The sequence below is a fragment of the Leopardus geoffroyi genome, chromosome C1, assembly GCF_018350155.1.
Source record: "Leopardus geoffroyi isolate Oge1 chromosome C1, O.geoffroyi_Oge1_pat1.0, whole genome shotgun sequence".
Lineage (NCBI taxonomy): Eukaryota > Metazoa > Chordata > Mammalia > Carnivora > Felidae > Leopardus > Leopardus geoffroyi.
The window spans coordinates 111091403-111112496 of record NC_059328.1 but is presented as its reverse complement, the minus strand read 5'-3'; the positions used below and the strand labels follow the sequence as shown (position 1 = coordinate 111112496).

The following is a 21094-nucleotide window of genomic DNA, read 5'->3' as shown; positions in this document are numbered from 1 at the left end:
TTCCTAAATCCTTCTAGGACGTCAGCATCACCCTGACACTGATAAAGAGAAGTATAAAAAATAAGTCATATGTTCTTTCATGAACATAGATGTAACTAAACGTCAGCAAGTTGAAACTAACAATGAATAAAAAGAACTATACATCATAACCAAGTGGAATTTATTCCAGGTATGCTGGTTTGATTGGCTGGTTCAGCAATTTAAAAAGTCAATTAATGTAATCTATTAAATCAACATGCTAAATAAACTCATATGATTGTATCAGTGATGCAGGAAAACATATGACAAAACCCACCATCCATTCTATGATTGAAAACTCTCAGAAAACTAGAAACAAAGAACTTCCTCAACTTAATCAAGAACTTTTAGAAAAGCCCCTTCTCTCACATCGTACTTAATGGTGAGAAACTGGACACTTTATCCCTAAGATTGGAAACAAAGAAGGATACTCCCTCTTACCACTGTTTGTTGTTGTTGTTGTTGTTTGTTTATTTGTTTTGTTTTTTAATGGCAGAAGAAGCCAATGCAGTCTTTATTGGACCTCTTACCACTCTTATTCGACATCTTGCTGGAAGTCCTATCTACTGCAATATGACAGGAAAAAGAAAGAAAACTTATACAGATTGGGAAAGAAGAAATAAAACTGTATTTGTTCACAGATGGCACTGTTGATGTAGAAAGTCCCAAAAAGTTGGCAAAAGCACTTCTGTTAATATAGGAACACCACAGCATATAACGTTAATAGTATATAGATGTTGATTGCTTTCTTATACACTACTAGTGAACAATTAGAATTTGAAAACACAGTACCATTTATAATAGCATACACATAAAATGAAATACTTAAGTATAAATCTAATGAAATATGTACAAATGTATATGAGGAAAATTACAAAACTCTTATGAAAAAATAAAACACCTAACTAAATGGAGGTATCTGTATTTATGGACTAGAACATCCAACATTATTAGGATGCCAATTCTCTCCCAACTGGATTATAGATTCCATGTAGTCCCAATCCAAATTCCAGCAGAGCATTCCATACATATTAACAGATTCTAGAATTTATATGAAAAGACAAAAGACCCAGAATAGCTAACACAACAGTGAAGAACCAAGTTGGAGAACCGATACTGCTCAACTTCAGGACTATAAAGCGATGGTGATTAAGGGGTGCCTGGGTGGCTCAGTCGGTTAAGCGTCTGACTCGATTTTGGCTCAGGTCATGATCTCGTGGTTCATGAGTTCGAGCCCCACATTGGGGTCTGTACTGACAGCTCAGAGCCTGGAGCCTGCTTCGGATTCTGTGTCTCCCTCTCTCTCCATTCCTCCCCTGCTCATGCTCTGTCTCTATCTGTATCTCAGAAATAAATTAATTAAGACATTTTAAAAAATATATAAAAATTTAAAAAAATTAAAAAAAAAAGCTATGGTGATTGAAACAGAGCGGTGCTGGTGGTGAGATGATACACATGTACATCAGAAGAACAGAAGAGAGGGCCCAGAAATAGTGCCACACAAATACAGTCAAGTGATCTTTGACAAATGGAGCAAAGGTAATTTAATGGGGATGGTCTTTTCAACAAATGGTGCTGGGATTGGAAATACACAAGCACAAACATGTACACAGACCTGTCACAAAAATTACCTCAAAATGGATCACAGACCTAAAATGTAAAACACAAAACTATAAAACTCCTATAACAAAATATTGGAGAAAAATCTAGATGACCTTGGGTTTGGCAGTCTTTAGATATAACCCAAAAGCATGATCCACACACACAAAAAGAAATTGATGTTGTACTTTATTAAAATTGAAAACTTCTGCTCTTCTAAAGGCACTGTTAAGTAAATGGAAAGACATGCTGTAGATAGCAAGAAACTATTCGCAAAATGCATACCTTTCAGAAAAAGGACTGGTATCCTAAAAATACAGGGAACTCTTAAAACTCAATCTGAAAACAACCTAATTAACATATGGGCAAAGATCTGAACAGACACCTCATCAAAAATGGTATAAAGATGGCAAATGAGCATATGACAAGTGATTATCATGTCATTATGCATAAAGGCAGGAAACCACTATTTATCTATTAGAATGGCTAAAATCCAGAAGGCAACAACACTAAACATTGGAGAGGGTGCCAAGGAACAAGAACTGTCACTGATGGCTGATGATAATGTAAAATGGGACAGTCACTATAGAAGACAGTTTGGGAGTTTCTTACAAAAATAAACAGTTTTACCTCGTGAGCCAGCAATCACATTCTTCGTTTTTTTCCCAACTGATCTGAAAATTTATTTCCACACAAAACCTGTGTGCAAATGTTTATAGCAAGCAGCTTTATTCACAATGGTCAAAAACTAGAAGCAAGCAATATGTCCTTCAATAGGGACATGAGTAAACTTGAATATTTACACAGCAGAATACCACTCAGCAGTAAAAAGGAACGATTTATGATATGTACAACAAATGGATGAATCTCAAAATAAGACGCAAATAAGCACATACTCTATGACTGCATTTATATGAAGTTCAAGGACAGACAAAACTAATCTGTGATAATGTACAGATGAGCTGTTTACCTTGGTGAGGGGCAGAGGTGTGTTGGCTACAAAGGGGTCATCTTTCTGGGGTTATGGTGATGTTACACATACCTGTATTCAGATGTTAGCTAAACGTTTATGTATTTGTCAAAATGCATAAAACTATAAAGCTAAGATTTGGGTATTTTACTCCACATAATTGTATCACAGTTAACATTGGTTATTTGAAAAAGTCAAGATAGTGTCTGTTTGCGGGGAGGTAGAGGGTTGTGACTGGGATGGGGCAGTGGTGGGGCTTCTCAGGTGACCAACAGAGTTCTAGTTTTTACCCTGGGTGGTAATTTCAAAGTTGTTTTTTAAAAAAATTTATGAAGCTATACACTTGTTTCATGTAGTTTTCTTTATCTGTGTTGTATTTTACAATAAAAAAGTACCAAAAATAATCCTTTCAAAAGGTGTCCATTTTTTCCCAGGTTGAGAATCTTTAAATAGCTTTTAAACTCTAAAATTGTGTGATTCTATATTATTACTGTGATAAAAACTACTGAAAATGAAAATACTGTAAGGCATATTTCTATTTAACGGGGCTTTGAAATATCTGCGTTAAAAATATATATATGAAAGATTTTCTAGACAAAGCAGATAGGTTAAAACTTTTTTTCCCCAGTTTTATGTTTCTTTGATTTTCCAATGTAGAGAACAGGAGCCAAATCCAAGCCTTACCCCAAATATATTTCCAATTCTTTCTAATCTTTAAGTTTGTGAATGATAGTTTTCTGGAACAAAAGCCTGGTCTCTGGATTATCTCTTGCTTATAAACCCCTGGAAAGCAGAAGCACTTTAATATTAAAACATATGTCCATACAAAGAAATGTACAGAACAGTTGTATCTATAATATCAAAACCTGCTAACAACTTGAAAGTCTTCCTACAGGTGAACGGATAAAACAACTTGTGAAACATCCATGCAGTGGAGAGCTTGGTACTCAGCAACAAAAAGCAATGACCTATAGAAACATGGATGAATTTCAGGATAAATTTCCATTATGCTGAGTAAAGCACGCAGACGCCCTCCCTCGAAAAAGAATATATTGTATGATTTCACTCATATACAATTCCAGAAAATACAAACGAATCCAGTGACAAGAGGGCAGACTTGTGTTTGTCTGAAGATAGGGAGGCAGGTAGGGGTGAGAGGGAAGAAATCAGAGGCATGAGGAGAAACTACTGGGTCTGATGGATATGACCTTGACTGTGGGGATGGTGAAATGGGCAAATACACGTGACAAGACTCATCCCCCTGCCTCTCCCAACTTCTGACAGTATAAGGCAAGGAAGTACTGAAATCACTATTGTTCTAAACTGCATTGACAAGCTCCTTTGACCAGGGTTAAGTTTTGTTTAAAGTGAGGTGACAATACTTTTAGACAGAACAGGTCTGTAATGCAGGATCCCAAGTACGTGAATCACAGCCAGCACACCACATGAAACCATGGGGACAATGTGTGCACAGAAGAGAAACTGAGGCAAAGGAATATTCTTCCAGCACTGGTGTCTAGCAAGCAACCAATAATACCTTTTAAAGTTGGCTCCATACCTCTAGTGGAATAGCCTTGATTATTCTGAGGGCTTCTTGGCCTAGGCTACCCAGGCCTATGTGGCCTAACCAGAAGCCTGCTTTGTTTCTTCTCCAGTGCTATAGCAGATGGGAGCTTACCGTTCCAACCGGAGGAAGCTTGTTGCAGGTGAGGTAGAGTGTTAGTCCCAAAGACCAGGGCAGAACTGGCACAGACTCCCCATCTTAAATCTATTTGGGTCGGGGCAAAGAGGTGAGCTTCAGGCCCAAGTTGGCAACCCATGTCCTAAGGAAGAACATCCACCTGGAAGGGACAGAGGTGGCGGCTGGTGCTCAAAGGAAGCAGGCCTAGCCACTACACCACTCAGGTGGCTCGGAGGAAGCAAGAGCAAACGTGTGAAGAAAATCCACCATCGTTGGCAGCCCCACCCCCACTCCTGCAGCCTCAGTCCTATAATTTGACCAATTTGTGCCTGCAATGGGACAAAATACAGTCTTGTATTTATGATAACCAAGAGCCATTGTGACCTCTTCAAAACACCAGGATAAGGGGAACTCACTCATACGGAAGAACAAAACTTTAGCAGAGTCAACTCTCAACAATGTGTGGGAAATTACGGTAGGATACACACATGGTGGACAGCACAGCCCTGATTCACTTGATAAAAAGATGCAAACTACTCATGTACAAAAACCTCTTTGAGTCCTTTATTAACATTGGGAGATGTGCGGTACATACAATCAACAGCATCACACCAGCTACGCGAAGTACAGATAATTGAGAATGTACTTCAGAACAAGGATCTCAGAGCAACTTCAGATGTTGCTTGCTCGGAACCTCCACAAAAACCCAACTCTGACACACGCAGGACAGACAATATAACAATTTCACTTTGAAATGGTTCTTTAAAAAAATGACAAGAATTAATAGTTCAAACCCTTTAGAGTGTGAGATGTGGCAAGTCTCTTGGTGCCATATGACACTGCTGTAAAAGGCCAGCTCAGGCATTTGAAGGTCAGACAGATAAGAACTGGCTGGGCTGAGGGGAAGAGGTTTGATTTTTCAGTGTAGAGAGATAACAGATGGTCCAAGTGGATACTTTCAGTCCAGGCTCAGTATGGGTCCTGCAGGAATCCGTCAGATAAATACAACTTATAAACCAGAAGGCTGAAAACTGCCAGCCACTCATTTGTGTCACTGATTCTCACTGGCAGACACCGATGCATCAGGAGTCGTTTGTGACACAGCGAGTTTAAGAGGGATATGCCTGAAAGAGAGAATGGAGTTCACTGCATCAGAACAGCTCTGATCCGTTTGTGCCATTGGGTACCATGGGTCCCTCTGCTTTCTTGTGTGAATTAAGGAACACTTCCTTTTTTTCAATGTTCCATTTTGAAAAGAACCAAAACCCTCCCCCCACCCGCACCATCATTCTTCATAAATTCTGTTTCCAAAGTCCTGATTCTTCTGGGTCTAGACTTTCTCCTTTCGCTTCAATTTTGACACCTTCTTGACAGTCCCATTCTTGTTTAGAAGCTTCAGGACACGGTCTTTATGATCTAAAACCTTAAGCATGGAGTCTCTGGCCTCACTGATCTGGTCCATCACAAGTTTACACCGCTGCATATTTCCCTGCAACAGAAGACATCATCACCAATCGGTAATCAGGAGACCACCAGGCTTTTAAATAACTTCACCTTTGGACTGAGGCCATTCTGAGGCTGTCATATAAAAAAATGTTTTAGTCTTTCTTGGTATTGCAGGTTGAAGTAAACAGTAGGTTTTTACTAAATAAGTTAGTGAAAGAGGTAGGGAAATGGGAGAAGTAAGACCATTACGTAGGGATAACCCCTTAAACTGGATGGTCAGAGGGAAGGGCTCAATCAAACCTGTATCAGTTCGTTTATTCGGTGCAAATCATCATCAGTGGCCGCCTTTTTCTTTGGGATAATCCCTTCCTGTAGGTTGGTGAGTCTTTCATAAACATCATGCTCCAGATTTGTCTGCAACACACAAGAGGAAGGGCATCATGACCTCAGAGGTACTTTTCCTGAGTAACGTCAGGCAGATGCACCCACCTTGAATCACTTCTGTAAACTGGTGTGAGAACTGTGTGGGTGATAGGATCCTTTCTCTCGAGGACTAGGGCGCTAACGTAGAGCAAGGGAAACTGTTCAACAACGATTAACAGAACACTGCGTCACAGAGTCCATCTTCAAGGATACTTTTAAATACTGCCCTGAATTCACAACTGCTCTAAAAAAAAAGTCTGAAGGTTTCAGAGAATATGCTTTTCTAAAGTACAAAAAGTAGCCACGGCACTACTTTATTTTTAGATACTCATAATAGACCATGTTCTTCACATCAGTGCTACTCCAAAGATGGAAAACTTCATGAGGTTGTTTTGACTGGTGCCCCTTCACCTTCTTGGTGAAGAAGGACTCCCACCCTAGGGTGATGGAAACGGACACGTAACACCAGCCAACATTGTACACACATGAGATCAACAGCAGTTTACTAGTTGATATACTCACAGCCCAGGGGAGGAGGACACCACACACCATGCAGGGCCATGCAGGGGCTGCACTCAGGAACAGAGTGAATAAGCAGTGGCTGTAGGAGGCAGGCTTTGTAGTATTAAGAGGGAGAGGTGTCCCCTAGTTCCCATGGGAGGATGGGACAGCTTATTTGAACAATATTGCAAACTGGCAGGGAAATAAATCCCACTAATCAGGAAGAGGTGGGAGCTGAGCCTGGTTCCCGTGATAAGGAGCACTGTGGGCAGCAAGGGTTTACAGCCAGGCCACTTGAGGCTCTCTGTTTCAGATTCATGGCAACACAAAATACTGAAGCTTAACTGTGGGTCTTACACCCACAGTTGTTCAATATATTTTGGTTCCGGGCATCAGACTAAGATATGTTTGAACTGTATCTCTGGGATAGATATAATAATTATAATATTACGTATTAGACATAAAAACTCTGCCATCACCCAGATGAAAATGCTTCAGAATTACTCAAAAGGAAACACTATGAATACGGATGCCTCTGGCACCTGTTCCTCATGTCAGCAGGACATAACAACTTTACTAGAACTCCACCTACCAGCTGTAGCAACTGAGCGGCACAGAGGTGAACTTTCCAGCCTTGAGCACGACAGGACACCCCTTTCTGGTTAGCTATTTCCTGCAGCATAGCTTTCTTCTCTTCTGGAGCCATAAAAAAATAAAAAGTGTCTTTCAATTTTTATAAAGCTAAAAGAATTCGGGTTCAAGCTGCTGAGGTGCTACTATGTTATCAAGAATGTCTTCACTTAAATATCTTTATTTAAATAACTCCTTTGCATTGAAGTCATTAGGAATAGAGGTCACAACATGAATCAAAGTTTCTCCTTTTGTTCATCCCCGAAGAATGCCATAATGACATACTCTGCTAATCTAGAGAGTTCAAAAGAGAGCAAATTAATGTTTTAATCTCTTAAAGGAAGGGAACTGGTCTGTGGTTGCTTAGAGCCCTTGCTCATGTGTGATGCTTCCAAGCCTGTGGAGAACTGGGCATGAAGTTTTAGAAGAGTTTTGCTGTTATCTAGATGTTGGAGAAATGAAAGGAATCAAATTTGTATAACATTTCACATTTGGATAGAAAAGTCCAGTAACCAGAACTGTAGTAAAATAAATATGAAACGTATCATCTGGACTGGGGAGGGATAAACTAGGATAGAGGGGTACTTGTCAAAGGTGAGTTTAGCTGTGTATGTGAAGTTTTAATTACTGTTTAGCTATAACTTAAAATGTATTTACAGATTAACAGATCATTAAAAATTATTTTAAAATATTTTTAAAATTTTACTTTATTATTTAAAAAAATATTCTTGAAAAGACTGTCTATGTATTTGTCAAAACCCACAGAATGTAGAACACCAATACTAAGCCTTAATGTAAGTGATGAACTTTAGGTGATATTGATGTGTTCATGTATGTTCATCAAACACACCAAACCTACCATTGTGGTGGGGATGTTGATAGTGCGGGAGGCTATGCATGTGTGGAGCTGAGGGTACATGGGAATCCCCGTACCTTCCATTCAATTTTGTTGTGAACCTAAAACTGCTTTAAGAAGTTTATCAATTAACCAACCCCCCCCCCCCCCCCCCCCCCCCGGCACCTGGCACCTGAGTGGCTCAGTGGGTTAAGCATTCAACTTTTGCTCATGATCTTGCGGTTCACAAGTTCGAGCCTGGCATTGGGCTCTGTGCTGATGGCTCAGAGCCTGGAGCCTTCTTTGGATTCTCTGTCTCCCTCTTTCTCTGTCCCTTCCCCACTTGTACTCTGTCTCTTTCAAAAATAAACCTTAAAAAAAAAAAACCTACCTAGTAGGTAAATATTAGCGTGCATATGATTTAAAGACTTTTTAAACTTTTGAGGCAATTGGAGATTCACATGAAGTTGTAAGAAATAACACAGAGATCCTAAGTACTCTACCTGGTTTCCCCCAGTGGTAACATCTTGTAAAACCACAGTACAATGCCACAACCATGATGATGATGCAGCCTATTTAGATTTCACCAGTACTTGGTGTACTGTACTTGGGTATTTCATTTTAGACATTAAAAGAAACTCTTTACTTTGAAATAATGATGGACTCAGAGGAAACTGCAAAGATGGTACAGGGATACATCTGATAAGAGACTTGTATGTAGAACATACGAAAAATTCTTACAACTCCATAATACAGAGATAAATCGTGTAAAAAGTCAAAGGATCCAAACAGACATTTCTCCGAAAAAGATATACAAATGGCCAATAAGTACGTTCTAGTTTCTGGCTATTCCAACAAAAGTTGCTATGAACAGCTGTGCAGATTTTTGTGTGGACACAGGTTTTCACTTTTCTGGGTAAATGCCCAGGAGTGTAAGGTTTTTCCTTAAGTGTAAGTTCCGGTTTTTATGACACTGGCAAATTGCCTTCCTGAACAGCTAGCTGGGCAAAGTGTGCAAGACAACTGACTTGTGGAATGACAGTGCACCACTGATCTCTCCAGTGAAAGAGAAAATTTTAGTAACTATTTAAACCTCTGGGAAGGCACATTAAGGGAAAACAGAAATGCAACTCTACTCATGCAACATATATTTAAGCACATCTGCGGTAAGAACAGAGAGTCCATGGTATCTGAATCAAGACCATTTCTCTGTTTCTCTCCCAGCTCAGTGAGGTGGATACCCCCTGTGGACTGCAGTAGCCCAGAACATGGGGTTCCCTTTCCTCCAGCTGCCAGGTGGAAGGCGATCTTCCCAGGAGAAGCAGGTCATCAGGATTTCCCATCCTGACCCCTGCTACCTGCTGCTGAGGCTAAGTACTAGGTGTGTACAACTGAGATGCAGGGGTTCTCTTCTGTTCAATCCCTAGTCCAGAATGGAGACTGTACCCAAGGCAAGTGTGCTAAGAACACTGGGGCCCTGGGAACCCTTTTCCCGCTTTTTGAAGTGATGGTTTTATGCTAGGAGAAGCAAGCCAAGAGGACCCCAGGCTGCTCACTCCTCTTCCCCTCCACTGGATGCTCACCTCCTAGAGAAGGTTGCTCACCTTCAGAGAGAAGGTTGCCATTGTCCCCACCCCACCTCCAGAGTCCTTGCTCAGAGATTCTACCTGGGGCGGGGGGTGGGGAATTGGCCATAAAACAGGTAGTTTCTAATCTTTTTCCAAAGCAACAGGCTCCATGTGCCACAGACTATGAAGCTGAAACCTAAAGGCACTCCTAGGAACAGTGGGTTCCCATAGTATAGGAATAAATGTTATGGAGGTGTCTCAGTGGTTTAGTCTGTTAAGCGTCTGACTCTTGGTTTCTGCTCAGGTCTCATGATCTCATGCTTTGTGGGTTCTGTGCTGGCAGTGTGAAGCATGCTTAGGATTCCCTCTCTCTCTTTCTCTCTGACCCTCCCCCACTCACACTCTGTCTTTCAAAATAAATAAACAAACACATTTTATGGTCATTTTCCATTCTAGGACCTAATGAAAATATTATGTCTCCTTAGACAGCTCTTGGCTTGACAGTTTCTCAGACTGTCCTTGATTCTGATGACCTTGACAGTTTTGAAGGGTACTGGTCAAGGAATTTTGAAAGATGCCTTTCTATGTGGATCTGTCTGATGTTTCTCAGGATTAGAATGCAGTTATGAGAGGAGATACAGAGGGAAGTGACAACGCCATCAAAAACTATGAGGGGTACACACTCCAGTATAATTAACATACAGTTGTATTAGTATTAGGTGTACAATATAGTGATTCAACAATTCTATACATTTCTCAGTGCTCATCAGAAGTGTACTCTTTTTTTTTTTTTTCCAATGTTTATTTATTTTTTTTTGGGACAGAGAGAGACAGAGCATGAACGGGGGAGGGGCAGAGAGAGAGGGAGACACAGAATCGGAAACAGGCTCCAGCCTCTGAGCCATCAGCCCAGAGCCCGACGTGGGGCTCGAACTCACGGACCGCGAGATCGTGACCTGGCTGAAGTCGGACGCTTAACCGACTGCGCCACCCAGGCGCCCCTCTTTTTTTTTTTTTTTTTTTAACGTTTATTTATTTCTGAGACAGAGCATGAGTGGGGGAGGGGCAGAGAGAGAGGGAGACACAGAATCTGAAGCAGGCTCCAGGCTCTGAGCTGTCAGCACAGAGCCCTACGCGGGGCTTGAACTCACAGACCATGAGATCATGACCTGAGCTGAGGTCGGATGTTTAACCGACTGAGCCACCGAGGCAGCCCAGAAGTGTACTCTTAATCCCCTGTACCTACTTCATCCATCCCTCCTCCCCAACTTCTAGTAACAATCTGTTTCATCAGTTTGTTCTAGAATTAAGAGTCTGTTTCTTGGTTTGTCTCTTTCTTTGTTGTTATTGTTTTTTTTAACATTTATTTATTTTTGAGAGTGAGAGAGAGAGAGAGAGAGAGAGAGCATGAACGGGGGAGGGGCAAAGAGACGGAGACACAGAATCTGAAGCAGGCTCCGGGCTCTGAGCTGTCAGCGCAGAGCCCGATGCGGGGCTTGAACTCACGAACTGTGAGATCATGACCTGAGCTGAAGTCAGATGCTTAACCGACTGAGCCACTCGGGCGCCCCTGTTTTGTTTTTTTAAATTCCACATGAGTGAAATCATATGGCACTTGTCTTAGCATTATACCCTCTAGATTCATCCATGTTGTTACAAATGGCAAGCTTTCAATCATTTTTATGGCTGAGTAATATTCCCTTGGGTATATATATCACATCTTTATCCATTCCTCTATCAATGGACACCTTGGTTGCTTCCATAATTCAGCTATTGTAAATAATGCTGCAATAAATATAGGAGTGCACAAATCTTCTCAAATTAGTGTTTTCATACTCTTTGGGTAAATACCCAATAGTGGAATTACATGATATGATAATTCTTACTTCTAATTTTTTTTAATGTTTATTTTTGAGAGAGACAGAGTACGAGTGGAGGAGGGGCAGAGAGAGAGGGAGACACAGAATCCAAAGCAGGCTCCAGGCTCTAAGCTGTCAGCACAGAGCCCAACACGGGGCACAAACTCTGGAACTTTGAGATCATGACCTGAGATGAAGTTAGATGCCTAACTGACTGAGCCACCCAGACGCCCTATTTCTAATTAAAAAAAAAAAAAAAAAAGGTTTATTTATTTTTGAGAGAGTGGGAGAGCGAGTGAGCGTGTGTGAACAGGGGAAGGGCAGAGAGAAAGAGGGAGACAAAGAATCTCAAGTAGGCTCTGCACCATCAGTGCAGAGCCTGATGCAGGGCCCGAACCCACAAACCATGAGATCATGAGACTTGAGCTGAAATCAAGAGTCAGTGGCTCAATCGACTGAGCCACCCAGGTGCCCTTCTATTTTTAATTTTTTGAGGAACCTCTATACTATTTTCCACAATGGCTACACCAGTTTGCTTTCCCAACAACAGTGCACAAGGGTTGCTTTTTCTCCACATTCTCCCCAACATTTGCTTCTTTTGTTTTTGATTTTAGCCATTCTGACAGGTGTGAGGTGTGGTAGCTCACTGTGGTTTTGACTTGCATTTCCCTGGTGATGAGAGATGTTGAGCATCTTGTCATGTGTCTGCTGGCCACCTGGATGTCTTCTTTGGAGAAATGTCTGTTCATGTCTTCTGCTCATTTGTTGCTTAGATTATTTAGGTGTTTTTGGTGTTGAGCTATAAAAGCTTTTAACCTTTTATCAGATAGGTCATTTGCAAATATCTTCTACCATCCAGTACACTGTCTTTTAGTTTTGTTGTTTCCTTCACTGTGCAGATTTTTATTTTGATAGGGTCCCATAGTTTATTTTTGATTTTGCTTCTCTTGCCTCAGGAGACCTATCTAGAAAAATGTTGCTATGGCCCATGTCAGAGAAATTACTGCTTGTGTTCTCCTCTAGGATTTTTATGATCTCACATTTATTTATTTATTTTTTTTTTAAATTTTTTTTTTTTCAACGTTTATTTATTTTTGGGACAGAGAGAGACAGAGCATGAACGGGGGAGGGGCAGAGAGAGAGGGAGACACAGAATCGGAAACAGGCTCCAGGCTCTGAGCCATCAGCCCAGAGCCCGACGCGGGGCTCGAACTCACGGACCGCGAGATCGTGACCTGGCTGAAGTCGGACGCTTAACCGACTGCGCCACCCAGGCGCCCCTATGATCTCACATTTAGATCCTTCATCAATTTTGAGTTTATTTTTGTGTATGGTGTTAAGAAAGTGGCTCAGTTTCATTCCTTTAAAAATTTTTTTTTTAAAAATGTTTATTTATTTTTGAGAGAGAGAGAGAGACACAGTGAGTAGGGGAGGGACAGAGGGAGGGAGATACAGAATCTGAAGCAAGTTCCAGGCTCTGAGTTGTCAGCACAGAGTCTGACATGGGGCTTGAACTCCTGAACTATGAGATCATGACCTAAGCCAACGTCAGACACTTACTGACTGAGCCACCCAGGTGCTCCAACAGTTTCATTCTTTTGCATGCAGATGTCCAGTTTTCCCAACATCATTTGTTGAATGGACTGTCTTTTCCCCATTGGATAGTCTTGCTTCCTTTGTCAAAGACTAATTGACCATATAATTATGGACTTATGTCTGGGCTATTTTTTTCCATTAATCTAGGTTTCTATTTTTGTGCCAGTACCATACTGTTTCGATTACTATAGCTTTGTATTCTATCTTGAAATCTGGAATTGTGGTACCTCTAGTTTTTCTTTTCCAAGACAGCATTGGGTATTCAGGGTCTTTTGCGATTCCATACAAATTTCAGAATTATTTGTTATAGTTGTAAAAAATGCTGTTTTATTTTGATAGATATTGCATTAAATCTGTAGACTGCCCTGGGTAGTAATGGCATTTTAACAATACTTGTTCTTCCAATCCATAAGCATCTTTCCATTTTTGTCATATTCAATTTCTCTTATTAATGTTTTATAGTTTTCAGAGTACAGGTCTTTCACCTCCTCGTTTAAGTTTATTCCTAGGTATTTTACTATTTTTGGTACACCAGTAAATGGAACTGTTTTCTTAATTTTGCTTTCTGGTATTTCATTAATAGTACATAGAAATGCAACAGATTTCTGTATAATTATTTTGTAACCTGAAAACTCACTGAATTCATTTGTTAGTTCTAATAGTTTTTTGGTGGAGTCTTCTGGGTTTTCTCTATATATGTCATCTGCAATTAGTGAAATTTTTCCTTCTTCCTTCCCAATTTGGATGCCTTTTGTTTCTTTTTCTTGTCTGACTGCTGTGGCTAGAACTGCCAGTTATATGTTAAATAAAAGTGGTGAGAGTGGACATCCTTGTCTTGTTCCTGTTCTTAGGGTTTGAAAAACTCAGTTTTTACCACTGACTGTGATGTTAGCTATAGGTTTTTCATATATGGCCTTTATTATGTTGAGATATGTTCCCTCTAAACTTACTTTGTTGGAAGGTTTTATGATGAATGGAGGTTGCATTTTGCCAAATGCTTTTTCTACATCTATTAAAATATTCACATGGTTCTTATTCTTTCTTTTATTAAGGTGATGTATCACATTGATTGATTTGTAAATAATGAACCACCCTTGCAAGCCAGGAATAAATCTCACTTGATTATTGTGAAAGACTTTTTAAAATATATTGTTGGATTTGGCTTGCTAGTATTTTGTTGAAGATTTTTGCATCTATGCTCATCAGAGATACTGGCCTATCCTTTTTTTTTTTTGTGGTGTCTTTATCTGATTTTGGTATCAGGGTAATGCTGGCTTCATAGAATGAATTTGGAAGTTTTCTTCCCTCTTCTATTTTCTGGGATAGGTTGAGAATAGGTATTAACTCTTCTTTAAATGTTTGGTAGAGGGTGCCTGGCTGGCTCAGTCGGTAGGGCATGCAACTCTTGATCTCGGGGTTGTGAGTTCAAGTCCCACATTGAGCATGGAGTCTACTTAAAACTAAAAAAAATTTTAAAATGGGAATGTTGAATAGAATTCACCTGTGGAGGCATCTGGTCCTGGACTTTTGTTTGTTGGCAGTTTTTTGATTACTGATTCAATTTCATTGGTGGTAACCGGTCTGTTCAAATTTTCTATTTCTTCCTGACTCAGTTTTGGGAAGTTATAGGTTTCTAGGAATTTATCCACTTCTTCTATGTTGTCCAATTTGTTGGCACATAATTTTTCATAATATTCTCTTATACTCCTTTGTATTTTTATACTCCTGTGGTGTTGGGTTATTCTTTGTCCTGTTTCATTTGTTTTTGTTTATTCAAGTCCTCTCTTTTGATGATTCTGGCTAAAGGTTTATTAATTTTGTTGATGTTTTCAAAGAACTAGCTACTGGTTTCATTAATCTGTTCTATGGTGGTTTTTTTTTTTTTTTTTTTAAGCTTCTCATTTATTTCTGCTCTAATCTTTATTTCCTCCCTTGTGCTGGTTTCAGGTTTTTCTTCTTTTTGTAGCTCCTTTAGGAGTAAGATTTACTTGAGATTTTTCTTGCTTCTTGAGGTTGGCCTGTATTACTATGAGCTTCCCTCTTAGAACACCTTTTAATGCATTCCAAAGATTTTGGATTGTGTTTGTTTTCATTTTCATTTGTCTCCATGTATTTTTTTATTTCCTCTTTCATTTCTTAGTCGACCCATTCATTTTTTTAGTATTATGCTATTTAACCTCCATGTATTTATATTCTTTCCAGCTTTTTTCTTGTGGTTGATTTCTAGTTTCACAGCGCTGTGGTCAGAAGAGATACAGGGTATGACTTCAATCTTTTTTACTTTGTTGACACTTGTTTTGTGGCCCAACATGTGATCTGTTTTGAAGAATGTTCCATGTGCACTTGAAAACAATGTGTATTGTGCTGTTTTGAGATGGAATGTTCTGAATGTATCTGTTAGATCCACCTGGTCCAATGTGTCATTCAAAGCCACTGTTTCCTTGTTGATTTTCTGTTTGCACGATCCACTGATGTAAGTGGGATGAAGTCCCCTACTATTATTGTATTACTATCGACTATTTCCTTTATGTTTGTTATTAGCTGCTGTATGTATTTGTGTGCTCCCATGCAGGGTACACAAATATTTACAACTGTTATATCTTCTTATTGGATTGTTCCCTTTTATGATTATATAGTGTCCTTCTTTGTCTCTTTGTTTTAAAGTCGTTTTTGTCCAATATAAGCATTGCTACTCCGGCTTTCTTTTCATTTCCATCTGCATGATCAATGCCTTTTCAACCTTCACTTTCAATCTGCATGTGTCTTTAGGTCTGAAATAGGTCTTGCTTTTTAATCTATTCTGTCATCCTATGTCTTTTGGTTGGAGCATTTAGTTCATTTACATTCAAAGTCATTATGGACAGGTATCTATTTGCCATTTTGTTACTTGTTCTATGGTTGTTTTTGTAGTTTTTCTCTGTTCCTTTTCTTCTCTTGCTCTCTTCTCTCATGGTTTGCTGGCTTTCTTCAGTGATATATTTGGATTCCTGTATTTGTTGCATATCTACTACTAGTTGTTGACTTGTGGTTATCATCAGTTTTATATGTAACATCTAATGCATACAGCTGTCTACACTGACAGTCACTTATGTTTGAACAGAAGAGTGCATACTATTAGCATGATGCGTCATTATTCATGTTGACCTTGAACACCTGACTGAGATGGTGTTTGTAGGGTGTGTCCACTGTAAAGTTACTCTTTTCCCCACCAAAGTACACTTTGTAAGAAAGTCTCTATGTGTAGATCCCACTTAAAGACTGGAAATTTCTGTCCCCTTGAACATCTTTTTGTGCATGCCATCCGTGTTATCCTCTTTGGTGAAGTGTCTCTTCATGCCTTTGTCCATTTTCTAATTGGATTATTGTTTTTATTTACTGTTAAGTATTGAAAGTTCCTAATACATATATTCTAGATATGAACCCTTTATCAGATATGTCGTTTGCTAGTATTTTCTCCTGGTCTATAGTTTATCTTTTTATCCTGACAGAGTCTTTCAGTGATAAGTTTTTATTAAGTCCAATTTATTTTCCTTTCCTTTTGTGGACAGTGTTTTTGGTGTCGTGTCTAGGAGCTGTTCACCATGCCCTAGGTCCTGAAGACTTTATCCTAGGTTTTCTTCTAAAAGTTTTATAGTTTTACATTTAATATTTAAATCTATTATCCACTTTGAGTTAACTTTTGTATAAGGTGTGAGGATTAAGTTGAGGCTATTTCTCTCTCTTTTTTTACACTTATGGATGTCCACCACCATTTGTTAAAAATAAGAAGATTCTCCTTCCTCCACTTAATTATTTTTCCATTTGGTCAAAAATCAGTTAAGCATATTTGTGTGGGTCTATTTCTGCATTTTCTATTCCATTCCAGGCACTTACATGTATATTCCTCTGCAAATACCACCCTGTTTAAACTACTATAGATAAACTATATGCTTTAATAGCAGAAAAAACGATTTCTCTTATTTTTCAAGATTATTTTAGCTATTCTACTTTTTATACCTTTCATGTAAAGTTGAGAATAAGATTTACTATGTCTACAAAAATCTTTCTGTGAGACTGTTAGGAACTGTATCAAACAAACCTACTGATCTAGGGAAAACTGACATCTTATGTTGAGTTTCAAATCCATGAATGCTGCATGTCTCTTCATTTATTCAGATCATTTTTGTTTAATATTTATTTTTGGGAGAGGGCAAGTGGGGGAGGAGCAGAGAGAGGGGGCCAAAGGATCGAAAGTGGGCTCTGTGCTGAAAGGCTGACAGCAGTGAGCCCAATGTGGGGCTCAAACTCACAAACCACAGATATTCAGATCTCTTTAGTCAGCATTTCATAGTTATTAGCAAACATGTATGTTTTGCTAGATTTATACGAAAATTACAATCTTAGTATAAAATTGTATCTAAAATTACAATTGATTTGTGTGTTGACATTGTATTCTGCGACCTTGCTGAACTCATTTACTACTTCCAGGAGTTTTTTTTATGGAATCCTTGAGATTTTCTATGTAGACAATGATGTCACTTGCAAACAGAGATAGTTTTATTTATTCTTTTCCAACCCATATAGTCTTTTTATCTCTTCCTTGACTTATGGCGTGTCTAGAACTTCCACTACTAATCGTGAGTTTGTTTCCTGTGTTGCTTATTGTTCTTTTTTTCTTCTTCCTGTGAATTACCTGACCAATTTTCAATATTCCATCTTGATTTATTTATATGAACATGATTTTAAAGCTTGGGCAAAGTAGATCAATAAAGTTTAATAGTCAAGAGACCATCTGGATCAACACTTTCAGTGGTCAGATTACCATTCCTGAGATAAATTTTTGCACAGCGAGTCCCAGGCAGTAGTAACAATCCTTCCGTATGGCATAAATGTTATCAGGCTATACTTTACAATATTTTCCTGCTATGACATGGAACTCCTGTGCCGTGAAGAGATGTTTATTACTGGGCCACTCCCTGCTTCCACCAAAGGCCATCACTCTCTGGTATCTGGAAATCGAGCCTCTTTCCAGACCTCAAAGTCCACTCATAAGAACTGCTGGACATGCAGCCACCTCTGGAGTTCCCTTCAGAGACTGAACTATCAGAAGCTTTACCCCTGCTCGCAGACATTATAGTCCATACCATCTGATTCATCTTGAGGATTCAAGGAAACCATCAGAGATGTTTCCAAGTAGAATTTATTTGAGGGAAGGGGAAATGTGATCAATTCTCTGAAAACTTACACTTCTCTGTGCCATGATTATACCGGAGATTAATGATGCTTTTAAAGTCTACCGTCTCGTAGAAATATTTGCAGATATTTGCAAGTACTATCGGCTATTTTTACTATATGTGGGTTTATGAAAATGTAATTCTCAAGTACAACCACAACAAAATGTTTACTGAAGGCTTGCCCTAGACCATTTCAGGAGCTTCACATGTTAAACAAAAGGTGTTCTGGAAAATAAACTTCCTGGGGCTTACAATGTATCTCTCAGCATCCTAGGGACTAATGTGGACTATGTCCAATAACAATAAAGCTTTTCCGTAACTACCCTGGGGGCGAAGGAGGTCACTGTGTCACCCCCTGGGTTTTCTGGAAACTAGAAAACTGTAATTCTGTCTTTCTACTCTACTATGATTACCATACAGTCAAGTGACACCAATTTCATGCATTCACAATGGATGTTTCTGGGGAAACTAACCTTTGACCCGGACATCACTGTACCGCTGAAAGTGGTGGTAAGCAGCTTTCCAAGGGTTCCGATAGTGACGGAGCAAAGTAATGGGAGGTCTTGGACGCACTGGGACATACCTCACACCTTCTTCATCTATTCAGAAGAAAAGAAAAGGAAGACATTAAATAACTTATTATATATTGTCAAGAATCCTCAAGATGTAACTTTAAGAAGGATTATGGGAACAGCCTCGGGGATGGACTCCCGACTTAAGTGGGAAAGCTTCACGTGACAATAGCTAGCCCAAGTGACCATTACCAATATACTCCTTGGGTGGAGACTTGCGCTTCTCAGCCTTCACCAAAAGACTCTTGGCAGTGGACTTCTCATCGTCAGTGCTGTTCGTCTCCATCATATCCCCTTCTTCTGTAGAAATCACGTGCTGTTGCTTTCGAGGCTTTTTCCTTGGAGAGGCACCAGGTGGTAGGTCACTTGTAGGCATGGACAGGTTGTTAGCCAGCAATGCGAGAGATGGAGACACAGTGCTGGTAGCCAGGGGGGGAACTGCTGTCATAGGAAGAAGAGCACATACGTGTGTGAGAGAACCCATGCATTATGGGTAGCTTCACTGGATTTGCAACCGATGAGAATGGCTAAGACAGAAAAGAGAAGTAACATTTACTGAAGCTTCCTATGTGGCTGGTAGTGTGCTAAGCACCTTACTTGTGCAGAGGGTGCCGACTGCTCCCTAATACGTCATGATTTCACCATCCTTAAATGAGGACCCTTACACCTGTAGACGGGCACTCTGCCACTCAGCTGAAAGACTATTTACTAGCCTCCTTTATAGATGGGTGTGGCCATATGAAATGAAAACAGAAGTGTTTTGTAGCATTTTTTATAAGTGTCCTTAAATGAAGGTGTGACCTTCTACTCCTTGTCTTCTGTCATCCTGGAACTCAGATACGATAGCTGGAGTTCTAGCAGCTCTCTTGAATCTAAAGCATGAGGGTCAAACTAGGGGTGGTAGGACCTTGGATCTCTGATCCTATGGAGTCCAGTACTATCCCTGGACTGTCTGCTTGAACCGTCTCTGCTATGGAGGACACTAGGCATGTTCCTCAGGCCTGGAGTGCTCCTTTTCCAGATATCCGAACAGCTGGCACTTCATCTTTTTAATGCCTCTATTCAAAGATGACTTCCTCAGTGAGGCCCTCCCTTTAAAACTCTTCTTAAATTCATAGCTCCGACTTTCCCTCACATAGCCACACCTCACTTTATTGTGCTTTGCAGATACTGTGCTTTTTGAAAATTGATGCTCTGTGGCAACCCTGTGTTAAGCAAGTCTACCAGCACCGTTTTCCCAATAGCATCTGCTTGCTTTGTGTCTGTGTCACATTTTGTTAACACTTTTTCATTATTATTATATTTGTTATGGTGATCGTGATCAGTGATCATGACTCACTGAAAGCTCAGATGATGGTTAGCATTTGTTAGTAATAAGGTATTTTTTTTAAAAGTTTATTTTGAGAGAGAGAGAGAGAGAGAGCGAGAGAATGAGTGGGGGGAGGGCAACGGCAAAGAGACAGGGTGGACAGAGGATCCAAAGTGGGCTCCATGCTGACAGCAGAGAACCCCATGTGGGGCTCGAACTCACGAATGGTGAGATCACGACCTGAGCTGGATGCTTAAATGACTGAGCAGCCCATATGCCCCAGCAATAAAGTATTTTTAAATTAAGGTATGTATATTGTTTTTAAAGACATCATGCTATCACAGGGTGCCTGGACAGCTCAGTTGGTGAAGTGTCTGGCTCTTGATTTTGGCTTGGGTCATGATCTCATGGTTTCTGGGATGGAGCCCCGTGTCAGGCTCTGCACTGACTCTACCCCTCCCCTGCTTGTGAGTGCACGCTCCCTTAAATAAATAAACATTAAAAAAAAAAAAAAAGACCTAATGCTATTGCACACTTATTGTGTAAACATAACTTTTACATAAAATTCATTTGACTTGATTTACTGTGATATTCATTTTACTTTATTATTATTATTTTTTAAATGTTTATTTTTGAGAGACAATCAGAGTACAAGTGGCGGAGGGGCAGAGAGGGAGACACAGAATCTGAAGCAGGCTCCAGGCTCTGAGCTGTCAGCACAGAGTCCGACACGGGGCTTGAACCTATGAACCTCAAGATCATGAGGTTGGACACTTAACCTACTGAGCCACCTACGCGTCCCTTATTTTTTTAATCAAAAATAATTTTTTTAGCATTTATTTCTTTGAGAGACTGTGCATGCAAGTAGGGGAGA

The 21094-nt window shown here is 39.8% G+C and overlaps 1 protein-coding gene across 17 annotated transcripts in view; it reads right to left on the bottom strand.

Moving 5' to 3' along the window:
• Window positions 1-4805: 4805 nt before the first annotated feature.
• Window positions 4806-21094, bottom strand: part of SAP130 (Sin3A associated protein 130) — an 81972-nt gene continuing 65683 nt past the window's right edge. For all 17 annotated transcript variants that reach the window (XM_045479355.1, XM_045479350.1, XM_045479356.1 and 14 more), the window contains 5 exons: window positions 19104-19352; window positions 18813-18938; window positions 7231-7334; window positions 6015-6128; window positions 4806-5757 (listed from right to left, as the gene is read on the bottom strand). In XM_045479355.1, coding sequence (XP_045335311.1) covers window positions 5599-5757; window positions 6015-6128; window positions 7231-7334; window positions 18813-18938; window positions 19104-19352 — 752 coding nt within the window. In that variant the 3' untranslated portion in view covers window positions 4806-5598. The remainder of the gene's footprint in view (window positions 5758-6014; window positions 6129-7230; window positions 7335-18812; window positions 18939-19103; window positions 19353-21094) is intronic.